Source organism: Psittacula echo (assembly GCF_963264785.1).
Source record: "Psittacula echo genome assembly, chromosome: 12".
Lineage (NCBI taxonomy): Eukaryota > Metazoa > Chordata > Aves > Psittaciformes > Psittacidae > Psittacula > Psittacula echo.
The window spans coordinates 4,848,785-4,862,825 of NC_137747.1; the positions used below are offsets into that span (position 1 = coordinate 4,848,785).

The 14,041-nt window shown below is 42.2% G+C and overlaps 2 protein-coding genes across 14 annotated transcripts in view; one reads left to right on the top strand and one right to left on the bottom strand.

Annotated features, from left to right (window-relative positions):
- ZMYND8 (zinc finger MYND-type containing 8) overlaps nt 1–6,005 on the top strand; it is a 50,921-nt gene extending 44,916 nt beyond the window's left edge. For 6 of the 12 annotated variants that reach the window (XM_080627818.1, XM_080627826.1, XM_080627825.1 and 3 more), the window contains one exon: nt 1,337–6,005. In XM_080627818.1, coding sequence (XP_080483944.1) covers nt 1,337–1,534 — 198 coding nt within the window. In that variant the 3' untranslated portion in view covers nt 1,535–6,005. Of the gene's footprint in view, nt 1–230 lie in introns of all 12 variants that reach the window. The other 6 variants (XR_013957864.1, XM_080627827.1, XM_080627822.1 and 3 more) reach the window with 6 other exon arrangements.
- A 4,701-nt stretch (nt 6,006–10,706) lies between these two features.
- Nucleotides 10,707–14,041, bottom strand: part of EYA2 (EYA transcriptional coactivator and phosphatase 2) — a gene marked incomplete at both ends in the record, with an annotated part of 87,736 nt that continues 84,401 nt past the window's right edge. For both annotated transcript variants that reach the window (XM_080627737.1, XM_080627736.1), the window contains one exon: nt 10,707–10,787. In XM_080627737.1, coding sequence (XP_080483863.1) covers nt 10,707–10,787 — 81 coding nt within the window. The remainder of the gene's footprint in view (nt 10,788–14,041) is intronic.

Sequence of the window (14,041 nt, forward strand, 5' to 3'; positions counted from 1 at the left end):
CTTCCCTGGATCAGCCAGGAATTAATGATCATTCTGCATATTTCAAAGAGTGTGATTTGGGGAGTCAGATAGGAATTTGTGGGGTTTTTTCTTCATCTTGGCAAAAGAAATCTCCTTCTGTCCTCTGGGAACACCCTTTCCCCTTCACTCATTCCTGATAAAACCTTGTGTTGGCTTGACTCATCCTTCCAGCCAAAGGGGACTGGACCTCTTTCTCTCTCTCTCTCCAGGACCCATCAGTGTAGCTTCTGGTCTGGATCTTTCGATACAAGTTGCCTTCTGATAAGCAATACTGACTGCAGCACTTCCAAGCCCTTCTTGCCTGGGGGTTCAGAGGCCAAGCTCAAGACCTGCATTCAAATCAACTTACTTTATCACAACAGACTGCCACTAGGGTACCACAATGTTCCATAACACTGATACAACAATTCACCTGGATCTACAGTTAACGGAGCAGTTACGAAACCCTCCACAGCATCTACTCTGATAGTATTCAGTAGGCAAGGATGAGCAAATGCTCTAATAAAAGGGACTTAACATTGAATATATAGAAAATGTTTATAGGGAAGATTCTGCTTTATAGGTAGGGCTTGACTATTAGCAATTTCAGCATCGTTTTTCTTCTGCCCTTGCAAGGTTTATGACATGAAAAATTTTAGGGGGGGGATGGTGATCCTTCAAACCCTTACACATGATCCCCCACATCAGTAGGAGCCTTGTTGTCTTTTAAAATATTAAAAGCAAACTAATTTTGTAGTATTGTGATTCCAGCATGATGTCTCATTGAGATAGTCCTATAGAATTGGGAAGCATAGTAATCTAGAGAGCTGTGTTCATTTCTTGACACTTTTGCTACTGTCTGGTGTTAGGTCTCTGGGCTTGACATGTCATCTTAAGGGAGTAACCTGGGAAACAGATTTGTAGAGGGAAAAAGGATGTGCTGTTCCACCTGGATGCTTTGGTTAAGTTAAACTCTGGCTCAGTCAGTGTTCATACACATTGTGGCAGCACAACCTTTGTATTACTGGGGAAATAGGGGATGGGAGAAAATCAGTTACCTAAAACACTTGCCAGGGAATATTCCAGTTACACAAATCTGGAATTGCTTTCACATAGATGTTCTACCTGAAACATCATGCTGTATGCCTTGATCATGTTCATAATTTGAATTTTAGTTTATTAACAAAGCAGTAACCTGTGAATTCATTAAGATGCAAATTTTTAACACAAACAAAAACATCCCACATGAATTTTATATTCTAATAATAATAACAACTAGGTGGAAATTATGTAAAAGGTGAGACTTCTACTGAGGTTGCCTGTGCTGTCTCTGCAGATAGCAACAGGTGTGACAAGCAACCAGCCTATAAAACTGGTCCAGGTACCGCAGACCACCACCTATATTCCAACTACTCAACCCACAATTGTAAGTACAATATCATCATTTCAAGTCTGCAGTAGTAGTGTTCCTGGCATTAAAATTGCTCAGTATTTCTGGGGGGTTGTCTCCGTCTGCTGTTCTATCAAGAGATGAATTCACTGGTATAGTCTCAACTTGCAGTGCAAAATGTCTAATTTTGCTGTGCAACATTCCACCCTTTCATTTCGTCATTCATTATTACAAGGATTCAGAAATTGTCGTTAAGTATAGTGAAGGCACTGAGGGCAGTCAGACTTCCACTTTACAACATTATTATGTTGGTTATCTCTCCGTTTCATGTATATACTTGGCCACAACATCAATGTAAATATATAGAATACATTTTAAATATCTTTTAAATATCTTTTTGTCTATTGTATCCTAAAGAGATTTAATTATTTCTGAGCTATGCTTGATATTCCTGTGACATCTCAGTAACTCTGAAAGGAAATGTGCATTCATCAGTGGTGTATCTCCCATGCAGCCTTGCACATTAATGTTACAAAATTACAAGAAATAGCCTTGGAATCAGACTGGTTTTTCCATCAAAGACGTAACCAAGGAGACACGAACTCCCTGGTGTCTCCCACAGGAGATGGGACAGAAGTGATTTCCATTTTTGTATTTTATGCACCAGAATATCCCATAATTTCAACTGGTCATGTTCGGCAGAGCTCACCTTGGAGTCAGCGTGGCAACTGGGCTGATACCCTTCTTACTAGGAGGCACATGCTGATCCTGCCCCAGAAGCTGAACAATACGCTCTGCCTCAGGGCTGGTGTCAGCAGAGAAGCCAACATGTAACTTCGTTTCCCTTTCTGACTAAAGTGAGATGATTTATAAAGCAACTATGAACCACTGGAACAGTGTACCTTAATCACACTGTGACCATGAGGCCTGGTTTGCAATGGAAGTTACTCTGTCTCTCTCCTTGTGCACACCCCACAGCTCCCCCAGCTGCAGGATACATGCCTCTGTGTGTGTATGTATGAATACACGCACATGCACACACACAGTATTTCATAGCCATTAGAGTCCACACAAATGTTACTGCTGTTCGTGGGGATCATGACTTTTCACATTCCTAGGAGCATTTTAACTCAACTCCTTTTGTCTCAACTGAGAGCACTGTGCACCTTTGCAGCATTGGCCTGAAGTTGCTTGGACTGAATTACTGTAACAACAAGGTTTTATGTGTGTTTTAAACTCAAACAGCAAACATCAAAGACATTAGGCTTTTCTTTTTTTGTGAGTAGCTGAGAGGTTGTAAGATCATAAGGTGGTTTTGTGTAATACCCAGAAAAATGGCAGTTCCCTTCATTGGTTTTCTGTAATACTCAAGTGTATTGAGTTCTGTAAAGCATAATTGGAGTGTCTGAAAGGTTTCGACCTTTATTTGTGCATGTTTAAATCTTTGTACACATTTGCATTAGTCTTGCACAGCTACAGACACCTCTCTATTCTAATGACTGCACGTGCAATTTAAGTAATTTTAAACCTTAGTGCATGTTTAATATGTATGCAAAATGTACATATGTGTAAAACTGGCAGAGGTGGAAAATTTACCTCTCAGGGAATGATCTTAACACACTTAAGGAGTCTCGCACATTCCATGTCCTGATCGCTGTAAGAATGGAAACTTTTTCATTGTGTAGTTGTGTATTTAAAAGGTGACTGTGGCAACCCGAATTTCCCCACCTGTAGTACTAACAGTAACTTACACAGTGGCTTCTTTAGGGTTCAGTTTGCACTTTGTGTCCAACTAGGAACTTCCTCCTCTGAACAACTTCCTGTGTATCTTCTGGGTACCATTTCCATTGAACCCTCTGTACACATCTGAAATCATTGCAAAATGGCAGTAATCTTTAATTTATTTAGCAAATTGGTTCCATGTTTGTGTTTTATTATTTCTGCAGTTAAAATAATGTAAAAATACAAATTCATCATCTTTGCATTCCAGGGAATGGGATGAGTAGGCTTCTGGAAGGCACAGACTGTCACAAAGGAGCTGATACGCACTCTAGGCTGCAACCCATCTCAGTAGGGATACTCACAGTCCCTGCTGAATACCATCAAGACACTAACGTGGTTTCTTAAAAGCAGTGTGGGCAAACACTGGGCTTCAATGAACTTGTATTTCTTCTTCCATGTTCTCTTTGGAATGTCACACTACCATCAGGGGGAAGATCTGTGCATCCCTTTCAGATTCCTCAGGATCTCACTTCCTGTCTCTTCCACAACATATTGTGAACTGAAACGGATGCAGTTGTGCAGCACTGGAATTGTGTCTATACATACTTGCAGTTTGGATGGTACAGACATTTCTAGACTTCCTCACATTTTTGGAGGAAGGTTAAGATGCAGACTTGAGATCCAATAAATCCTTTTCCAGATCTTCCAGAGTGACGTGACCTTGACCAGATTGTTTAACATTCTCGTGCCTTTGTCTCTGCATCTGTAGAACCAGTTGCCACCTGTAGAGATGTCCTGAAATGTCATTTGTCAAGATGTATAAATCATGATCTGTATGATGGCAGTGAAAAGTTTATTCTATATTAATATTTTTACAGGGTGTATAAGACAGTTCCCAGTGATGCCGATGTTTTTGCTATTGATCTGTGCAAAAGTTAACTTAAGTACTTTTTTGTTCAGATGGATGTTCTTTGTTTACTTCTGTGTAGACTGAATGCATGGGGGAGTTCGTTTTGGGGAAAAAATCTTGAAGTAATGTGTAACAAGAATATACTTATAAACAAGGGTATTTTTGTACTCCAGTTTGATTTGTCAGAACTTTTTCAAATGACAAAGGATTTTCTTAGCCCTTTTTCCTCTTCCCATGCATTAGTTTTGGGAAAACACAGAACTGGATGTAACTATGAAAACCAAACTCTCCAAGCACAGACAGAGTGTGTACAGTACCCGTAGGACCACCTGTCCCTGTAGTTATGTAGTAGTAATCCTAATACAGAATAACTCCTGGCTACAGGAAAGTAACACACTACTTTCTACCCTGGAATGAGGTAATGCTGCGGTAATAAAGGTATTAATTCATGCACACAATTGGAGCTTGTTCTGGATTTCCCCTGGAAAAGAAACCTCTCTGTGGTCAAGTTTGTGACCTATAACATAACGATATGTTTCTCTTGGTTTTAATCCACAGACCATTCCTGTAGCGGTAAGTCCTTCTGCTGGGACAGTGGCAATGCGAACTGGAGTTCAGTATGTTCAGACCACAATGCCAGTCCAAGTACGAAGAGTCTAACTGCTAACAAGAAGTCCATACAATTGTTGGAATAAATAGATCTAATAGAAATGTGAAAAATAAACACAATTCTTTGGATTAACCTCAAAGGTTCAGACTTTAGCTTTGTATATGTGTACAAAGCAGTAACTACACTACATTAATGTAAAGCATTAGCGCTGGCTTAGAAAAACTGAGGACAGGTAAGATCCCTATTAAATCTATGCTTCTTTTGTAAATAATGTACAATTTGTGGATGTCATTAGAGTACCATCTCCTTTTTATATTTGTATTGACTTTAACTTATAAAGAGCATTTGGAGTTGGGAAAGGAAGGTTTGAAACAGCCTTATCACAAGCTGACGCTGAAAACTGGTCTTGGGAAACTGCCGTTACGCATCAAATAATGTGATCATGAGATCTGAACAATCTGATTTGCATTTGGATTGAAAACAATTTCTGCACTTTGAAACTCTTGTAGAATTTCTTTGAGCAACCAAGTGACGAAAAGAGTCTTTTTTCAGTTACTTGTATTGGGCAAATTACAACATTTCCAATCTGTGGACCTGAAATACATAAAGATTTACATTGTTTTTTACAATGAACAGCACATTAAAATTTGTATTGTTTACAGGTTAAAATTAAGTTGAAATCTCATTCAATGTAGTATCAGAAAAGTTGGAAGAGGTGATGCCAGCTGGGTGTAACACAGTGTCTGATCATCGATAGCAAAGATTGAAAAAAGTTTGTTCCTATGCTTCACAGTTCAGTTTTCTTTTTGTACAAATCCTCCCAAAGGACTTTGGACAAGAACCAGGTGCGGAGAAAAACATGGATGGGGAAAGGCGGGCAAAGGACTTTCGATGCTGGGCCAGAGCATGTATTATTTATATGACGGGATTTATGTTTTTATGTAAGCATGAAGCAGTACAGTATGAGAGGAAGTAACCCATGAAAATGCTGTCTGTTACACTTATACTGTAGTACCATTTTGTATGTTGTGTAAAACGAAAGCATTGAACAAAGCAAAGGTGATGTATGTATATGAGAAAATTAATTGTATGATATCATTCCAGTACATTCTGTTGTACATTTTAGTCATGTTGATTTCTCCCATTGTTTATAAAAGAATGCGGTTTGTACAGTCTCCAGCTAGAACCCACATTAGAGGGGGAAAAATATTAGAAGAAAAAAAGTGAGAACAGACTGTTGGTGACTTGCAGTTGTGTCAGAAATAGCCTAGCTGGCCTTATTTGTGAAGCATAATTGCTTTTAGCATATGGAAGTATTTTTTCACATTTTCTTTGTATAAAATTTGTATTAAACTTAAATATCTTTTTTGACAGTTGTGTTTCTTTGTGGCTCAGGTAGGTGGCACACACAATGCCTGTTGGGTTCCTCCCACTTTCCAAGAAACATCACCATTCCTTTATTAAACTGTTTTAGAAAACCGGTTTGTGTTCCAGCTCCGTTCCAGTCCGAGTGAACGTCCAGTTCTGCAGCCCGCAGATCCTCCATAGCTTCACTTGTGTTGGCACCTTTGAGCCTCAGCTGCATTGGGCAGTCAGTAAATAGAAGCCATTTATGTACAAACCTCAGTGACATCCATGTTCTGTCAGTTTTAACAACTGCAAAGGGCTGGGCTTGCTGTGTCACATCTGTTCACTCTCTGGTTGGGGTTGCACCAACACACGTCTTATAGGGTGTATTTGTGGGTTAGAAATGGGGACTTGGTGGTGGGTATGGTTGTAGCCCTGTAAGAGGGTTGTGTGTGTCTGAATGATCTGCTGGAAGGAACAGCGACGTAAGGAAATTGCTGACTTTAGAATCCTACTGCGAATGTTGTCCTTAGTATCTGCTCCTGTAGTTACCTTGTTACATGCTCTTGTAAACCAGCTGATGTTCCAACAAAGAAAAGCACAAATCTTGAAAGCTTGGAATGATGTCTTGGCCTTCCCTGTGTAAAGTGAATCCTGGTATCACTGAAACAAGCTCTTCTGTCAGGAGGAAAAAGGAAAGAGATGGCCAAGTCAGAAATTGTTACAGGAAACCACGTGGTTTTGGGGAGCCTGTTCCAACCAGTTGGTTTGTTTGTTTTATGGGCATTGGTTTTTCTATAAAGAGCTGTTTTCTTTCCTTGTGTAAAATAACAGATAAGCAAACCCTAGTAAACATTTCTGTAAATGTATATATTTACATATATATATAATTCCCAACAAGAGTTACCAGGTCAAGATCCAAGGTACCATCTTGGACCTTCTGGTGACTACAGTTTTTGTGTATTTTGGCTAGTTATGGTACGAAGTTAACTGTGTTTTTGAGGATTGTTTTTGTGCTAAGGAAGAATGCATCTGCAGCTTGGACATCATGGGAGGAGATGACTGTGATGTGAATGTAAAAGATTGGCTGCAACTTTATTTAATATATGATTGAATACTATGACTAGGCATAAGCTGCATCCACCATTTGTGTCTAGAGTCTCCCTCTTCCCTGTGGAGTGTGTCCCTTGTTTATTTTGGAACCAAGTTCGGGAAAATATCCTGTGCTGGTTCTGGAATTTTTACCTCTGACAGTGCAGGTTCCTCAGTTGAGATACCAGGCTCAGTCCTGGGCTGAGTGGATGGCCGTCCTTTTGCTGTCTGGCTGCATGGAGGGATGCTGGTGATGGGGTATGGAGTTGATCGGGGCAGGGGTAGCACGTTGTACACAATTAAAAGCCTCTTTGGCCACATCCCATCCAAGGGAAACCTGTTTTCCCTCTTCAACTACAGGCACAGGATGTCCTTCGGGTTTGCATCCTCTATTATAACCTTCTGAAAGGCATGTGAGTTATCACTGCAGACTGCTCTGGTTTTGGAGACAAAATTAACTTGGAGTTTGAGCTTAGAAATCTCTGTATTATCTTCCATTGTCATTTGAGCCTTCAGGAAGGAGGGCAGATGAGTGCTGGTGTTCCTCCTCTGGGCCAGTCAACTCCAAAGTTTTGCCAAACGGTGGCAGCATTTTCCCAGCTTTAGTGTAACTTGGGCAGGCAGGAGCTCCTGCAGCGCTGGGGGTCCTCTGAGGTTAAGCGTTAGCATTGGCTTGCTCTGGATGGAGTTCAACACAGGAGCCTGGCGCTGGTGGGGGAGTCTGAGGAGCCAGGCAGAGATGGTCAGACCAGTGCAGCCACAAGCACTGCCGGGCTGCAGAGGGTGCTGTGCCCAGATGGGAGCATTGTGGCTGGTCTCTGCATGCAGGGTGAGCTGTGCTGTCACCTCTTGTGCTGGTGCTCACTGAATCAGCTGCTCAGTGCTTGAATCACAGAAATGGAAGTGGATAAGCTGTAGAGGAGCACGGAGCAGCCAAGAGGAATGCAGTCCATCCGGAGCCACAGGCTCCCAAGTTCCTCTTCGGTGCAGGTCTGCCAGGGCAGAGGGGTGCGTGGGTTCTACTGTCTGTGTTCAGCTGTCCCCTGAGTGTAGCGCTTGATCCATTACAGAGGTGGAAATATGGGACTAAAGTCCCTCAGAACAGTTACCCCTTCTCTGGGAATCATGGAGTCTAGTTCATGAAATGGTTGTAGAGCTGCACCTCAACTCAAAGCACTTCAGAAACAAGGAGATTTTTTGCTTGCTTCCGTTTTAAAAAATGCATTTTATACAAACCACCACTCAGCTACTTGCTCAGTGTTAGCTCTGCTGTGCTCACCTTGGCTGTCATTGGTACACCCCATAGGATAATGGCCAAATGTGGAGAATCTGGGCTAGTCTGGTCAGAGGGCTGTGACTGCAGGGTTTTGAAGTGCACCTCATGAACCACAGCTGGCTGGGGCAGGAAGGAGGCACTTGGGGCAGGAATGAGACAGCTCCATTCCTGCTTTGTGCAGCTTACAGTAGCCCTGCAGCCCTTTGGAGGTCAGGCAGGAGAACCAGAGGAAAAACTCCCTACAGGAAATGGGCAAACCAGTGAGCCTGTGACGTGTTCTTCCATCGCCAGCGATGGGTGTATTTTTGCAACTCTTTCTTTGCAGTTTTCTGGCTGTGTTCTGTTGTTGCATCTGAACCATTCAAAGGTGGGCAAGGGCAAAGCGTGATTTTTGTACAAGCTGTTTCCAAAAACAGCTCAGATCCAGGTTCTGGTTTAACAGAGCAAATACAAATTCGAAGACCAGACCCAAGAAGCGTGTCCCTTTTGGAGCGTGTCATCTCAATGGCTTCTGTAGTTGGTAAGAGCTACATTAACTTTGTGTTGCACTCCATGACTTCCCAGGCAGCTGACAGCAGATGGGTGCAGAGACCCCAAGGACAATGTGGGGTTGGGTGTTTTGTTTCAGCCCTTCACCTGAGGAGGATGCAGGGATGAGCAGGGGTATGGTGTGACTCAGCGTCAGGCTTCAGCCAAAGGAGTGGTTGTGCAGATGCAGGGTGGCTCACAGGAGGTAGGTACAAGAACTGCTGCTCACAAGCTGAGCTGCGAGACCTGCCAGAGCTTTACACCAGTCCCAAGCACTGGCGGAACAGGAATCTGGTAATGAGCATGAACACAGTGTGGCAGAGTGAAAGAAATCAGCTTTTTAAAACTACCGGTTACTGAAAATCATTCAACACATTCAGAGTTTGGCAGAAAATCCCCTCTCAGCTCTAGTAATGAATCTGTTTCTTGAGGTGAATGTTCTATGGACGTTCGGAGCATCACTTGGGCTGTGTAACACTTGTGTCACACTTGTGACTTGTGTAACCCCCCCCTTGTTTGATCTTGATTCACACATGAGAGAGAAGGGATTGTATTACTTGCTGCATCTCTCTCCAACACCTTGCTCCAGTGGGGCTCTGATCCTTCCCCATCAAGCAAGGATGAGCAGTTTTGAAAGTGAATGAGATTCATCCAGGCCCACAGAATCACAATGTTCTGACAGCAGAGGGAACTGGTCAGCTCAGCAGAAATCCTAAAGCTGAAGCTTACTTGTAGATGCATTTATTTACATAAAAATAAATATGCACAGCTGCAGTTATTTGTTTGCCCTTTACTTTCCTTTGCAGGACAAGTCAGATTCACCAAGTGGCCACATTCTGTCCTGCAGGCACAGTCACCGGCTCTCTTCAGTCTTTGCCTCACCAACAGATAAGAGTTTCTGGCCACAGACTCCAGTTTGCCCCCCAGGTGCTCTGTTCAGAGCCTACCCTCACCTTGCAACAAGGAGGATGTATCCTACATACACCTCTAGGTCCAGGAGCGGCTGGAGAGAAGGGAAGGCAGGTAAGCTAGTCCCCCAAAATGTAAACATGTTTTTATTCAACGCCTTTCACTCATCACAAGGTACTTTTTTTCCCCTACCCCCAGCTCCCCAAACCGAGATGGCAGCATAAGGCACCGTGTAGACACATGCACAGTCCACATACCATCTATGTAAGATTTAAAAGCACAGCTACAGTTCTTACCAAGGACCATGTGTCCTTATTATTAATGTACACAATATGATTCTCCCCAGTTTGCTCTGGAGACATGAACTATTAATTTAGAATGGTAAGACTTCCCCCCCCCGCCCCCCCAAAGAGCCAAATGAAAACCACAGGTACAGAGCTGAATACCAGAGTAATGAGATTAGTTCATAAATTAAAAAAATACAAAAAAAAAAAAAAAAGAAATCAACCATTTCACTCTTTCAGAAGGTCCCATTGATGGATGTCCTGTGCAGAGACTCCTTTCTTGTGTCCTCTTCCCCCTTCAAAAGCAAGAAAACTGACAAGTAGACCCAAGTCTCATAGTGTTTGGTGCTGATGGTAAAAAGGCAGTTACAGCTCTATGCGTCCAGCTTAACCATTTAACTGCAGGATTCCCCCAGCGAGTTATCTGAAGGCTTTTCCTCTGCCCAAAGGAAGAAGGACTCCATACAATGTTCTTTGGCTGCAAGTTCTTAAAGGCTTCCACTGAAAGGGTTCTCCTTCGAAAAACAGAAAAACTGCAGTTGCTGTGGGATTTTTGCACTAAGAAAGTTTCGAGGAATAGGTGGAAACGATGCCATAGTTTGAGTGAAGCCCTCACAGTTCTAAGATGTTGGGGTCTGCTACAAATATTCAAGTTCCAAGGCGTGCCGCAGAGCTTCCAGGTCAGCGTGACAAGAGATTCTCCAGAATGGCATGTTGTGCTAGAGTGAAACCAAAAGAGGGCATTTTTGGGGTTTTGTTTAATACTGAGATCAAAACAACTTTCTTACTTTGCACACTCAGGAACAAGCTTAGTACTTGGGCCAGTGGCTTGTCAGGAAGGCCAGGAAGGCAGGCAGGGGGAAGTCTCTATTTGCTGACATGTTTTCTATGCAGAGGGGAAGACAGATCCTCCACAAGTTAGGAGTGCCCTGCTTCAGGGATGCTGGAGGATGCAGGGACTTTGTGAAGGTACTAGCTCCTAAACTTCACTCTCCTATTCTTTTTTCCCATGGATTAATTAGGAATGTTTCTAGAATTGCAGTAGTTCTAGAGGTTCAGGTGAACATCACCAGAGAAAGCTGTTGTCAGTGTTTCACAGACAAGTCAATGAGGAATATAAAAGGAAGTTATCAAATTTATAAAAATGTAAAGAAAAGAATAAAATCCCACACAGGCAAAATGCTTCCTAAGAATTCCCTGTCCAAATTAACTCGAAGAGCAGGTCATAGCCCCTTTCTTGTCAATGTAGGAACTGGCATCATTGCTCAGATCAATTATTCATTGCTGCCTCACAGGAAGGTGTGATAGGCAGGGGGCTGAGGTGGGAAGTGTAATCTGGCAAGGTATGAACAGCTCTCTGAAAACATGATAACAACACCATTCTGCAGTCATTAGCAATAGATTAAGCCCCTGTAGTAGCTTGCAAAGAGATAACATGAAAATAATTAGAACTTGCTTTTAGACCTTAAATACGACTTCTCTTGGAATGTTCTGGAGAGCCTGGAGTTTGAGCTGGATTTGTTTCTTCTCCAAAATAGTTAAAGCACTTCTGCTTTAGATCAATGAGACACAGCTCATTTCTGCACTAAGATTTTCTAACAACATTTGAGATTGGGATTTTCTCAGCTTCCTCTCAAAATACCCATCTCTGTACAGTCCGTGATGTGTGTGCAGCAACAGATGTATAGAAAGCTTTAACTGACAGAGCTTACTGCCCTTCCAGCATGGCAATAAAACTTCTGAGTATTTCCAAAATTCCACTGTAAATGTGCTGCTTCTGGATAAATACTTTGGACAAAGAGAATATGTACTTCCTAGTAAGTGCTTCTGTGCCTTTCTCGTATGTGTCCCTTTTGCCTGTGTGAAAACCTCCAGTGCTTCCAGATGTTTATTTTTGAGTGGCTATTTACACTCCTCTAATGTTTAAACACAACCCAAGCTTCCCTCCGCTATGTTGCCTATCAGTGAACAAATGTTTCCTTCAAGCTATTGATCAGTGTGCAGACAGCAAGCAAACACATCTGAAGTGACTGGACTCCATTGCTTTGCAATTTCACTTTATGGGGAAAAGTTATTTCCTTCTACCTCTGCCTGCTCTGGTTGTTATTAAATCCCTTCCATTACATTATCTATTTTTCTTTCTTAACCAGGAAGAAGACTTGGCCTCTCAGCCCCTCCTGTTGTTCAGCATTTACAGATTTATCACTCATCAGACAGGTGAAGAAAAACGAGCCACTAAAATGGAGATATTATCAGTGCTGTCGGCAAAACAGTGAAAGGCTCTGCCTGCCCCCCCTTTTGTGTGTGTGTGTAAAGCTCAGGTGTGTAGAAGCCTTGACTAATGATTGTCATCAATCAAAGGAGGTGACAGCCCAGCAAAGAATGTGCTCTGCTAATGGGAGAGCTGCTTAGGCCAGGAGACACAAGCAAGAGGGCTCTTGAAATCCTGGCATAGAGGATTGTTGAACCTTGCCACTTCTTCATAGAGCCAGAGAGCCCTTGCAGCCTTTGATGCAGTCATGTTCACTGACCCACTGCCTTTGAAGTATGGCACTGGGCTGTCAAAAGCAGCAGGCTATTATCACTTCATTCCCAGTCATGCATTTGGGACTCTTCTCTGACAACTCCTTAACCCTTCATGAACTAGAGAACCAGCTGCAGGTTTAGCTAGCTTTACAAGGTGGGTACAGGTATTGTTGTTTTCATTGTGCCTACTAAAAATTAACCAGTTTGCTGCAGGTAGGACTCATGCAGTCAGTTTTTGCATCTCAACTCATGTGCAATGCTCCTGAAGCAAATGCAGCTCAATCCTATTTCTGCAGGCACATCAGAAGCGCAAGACCTAGGATGCACAAAGACATCTTGCAAATATGCTTGCCATTAACAAACTGTATTCCTGTCCTTGTAAAGCCAAATAAATGGAGATTTCAGGCAGGTTTCTCCTGGAAATAAAAACTTTGGCTGTCCAGATCTAATGTTGTACAATCCAGCTGATGTACCTGACGGCTTTCCTTCAGGCCTTTGATTGTTGCTCTCCATGTTTCCATGACTCCTACACTGATATTCCACGTGTATGGCATAAGTTATTTCTTGCTCTATCTCTGGCTGTGTGCCCCCAGCCACTGTAAGCAGACTGCAAGCTTTGGTGTTCTCAGATTTTGCTTTTATCTCTTCTAGGCTCTGAGGTTCCAGCTTTTCTCCTCTTAGAGTCTACCCAAAGCAAAGAAGCTTCAACCGGTATCCAAAACTCCAGTTCTCATTTCCCAATGACTGGATACTAATGACTTGAAGACTCAACTGGAAGCCCAGGTTAGTCCATTTAATTCTTTCTAAGGCTATCTATGGCAGCAGGCCACATCTCGGCAGCAAGCACAAAATACTACTGAGGGCTTGAAAGCAACATGCTGACCATGCTGCTTTTGTAGTTTCTGTTCTACTTTGTATTCAGTACATTTTCCCATTCTCACTGTGCTTGTGAAATTAATCACTTTGATCCACAGATCACTGATAAAGGCAGCAATACAGTACTAGTCCTTTTGTTGTTCACACTAAAGATGTTACACCCTATGATCTCCATGAGTCATAAATATAAACACATGTATGTGTAGATGCGTATTATAATTAGTAATTGAAAACTAATTCCAATAATTCGGAACTTACAAAAGCAACATATGTAGATCAGAAATTCACCTGCTTGCGGATCTGAGATCACACATTGGAGTTTTCCTTTTCATATGTTTAAAGCCATCTTTATTAAGTAAGAATGATTCCAGGAACATGTGACACAGCAACTACCTGAGAAACAGCAACAGCTGCCAAGGTGGGGAGGATTTACTGTATGAAATTTCTCCTGAGGTTTTGAGTATTTTGCATATTAAAAAATGAGACCAATTGCAAACTATTTGTTTCAAATGGAGGGAGCTTCATTAAATGCTTAAGTAAAGAAAGGCTCGTTGAAATGAAAACTTGGAAG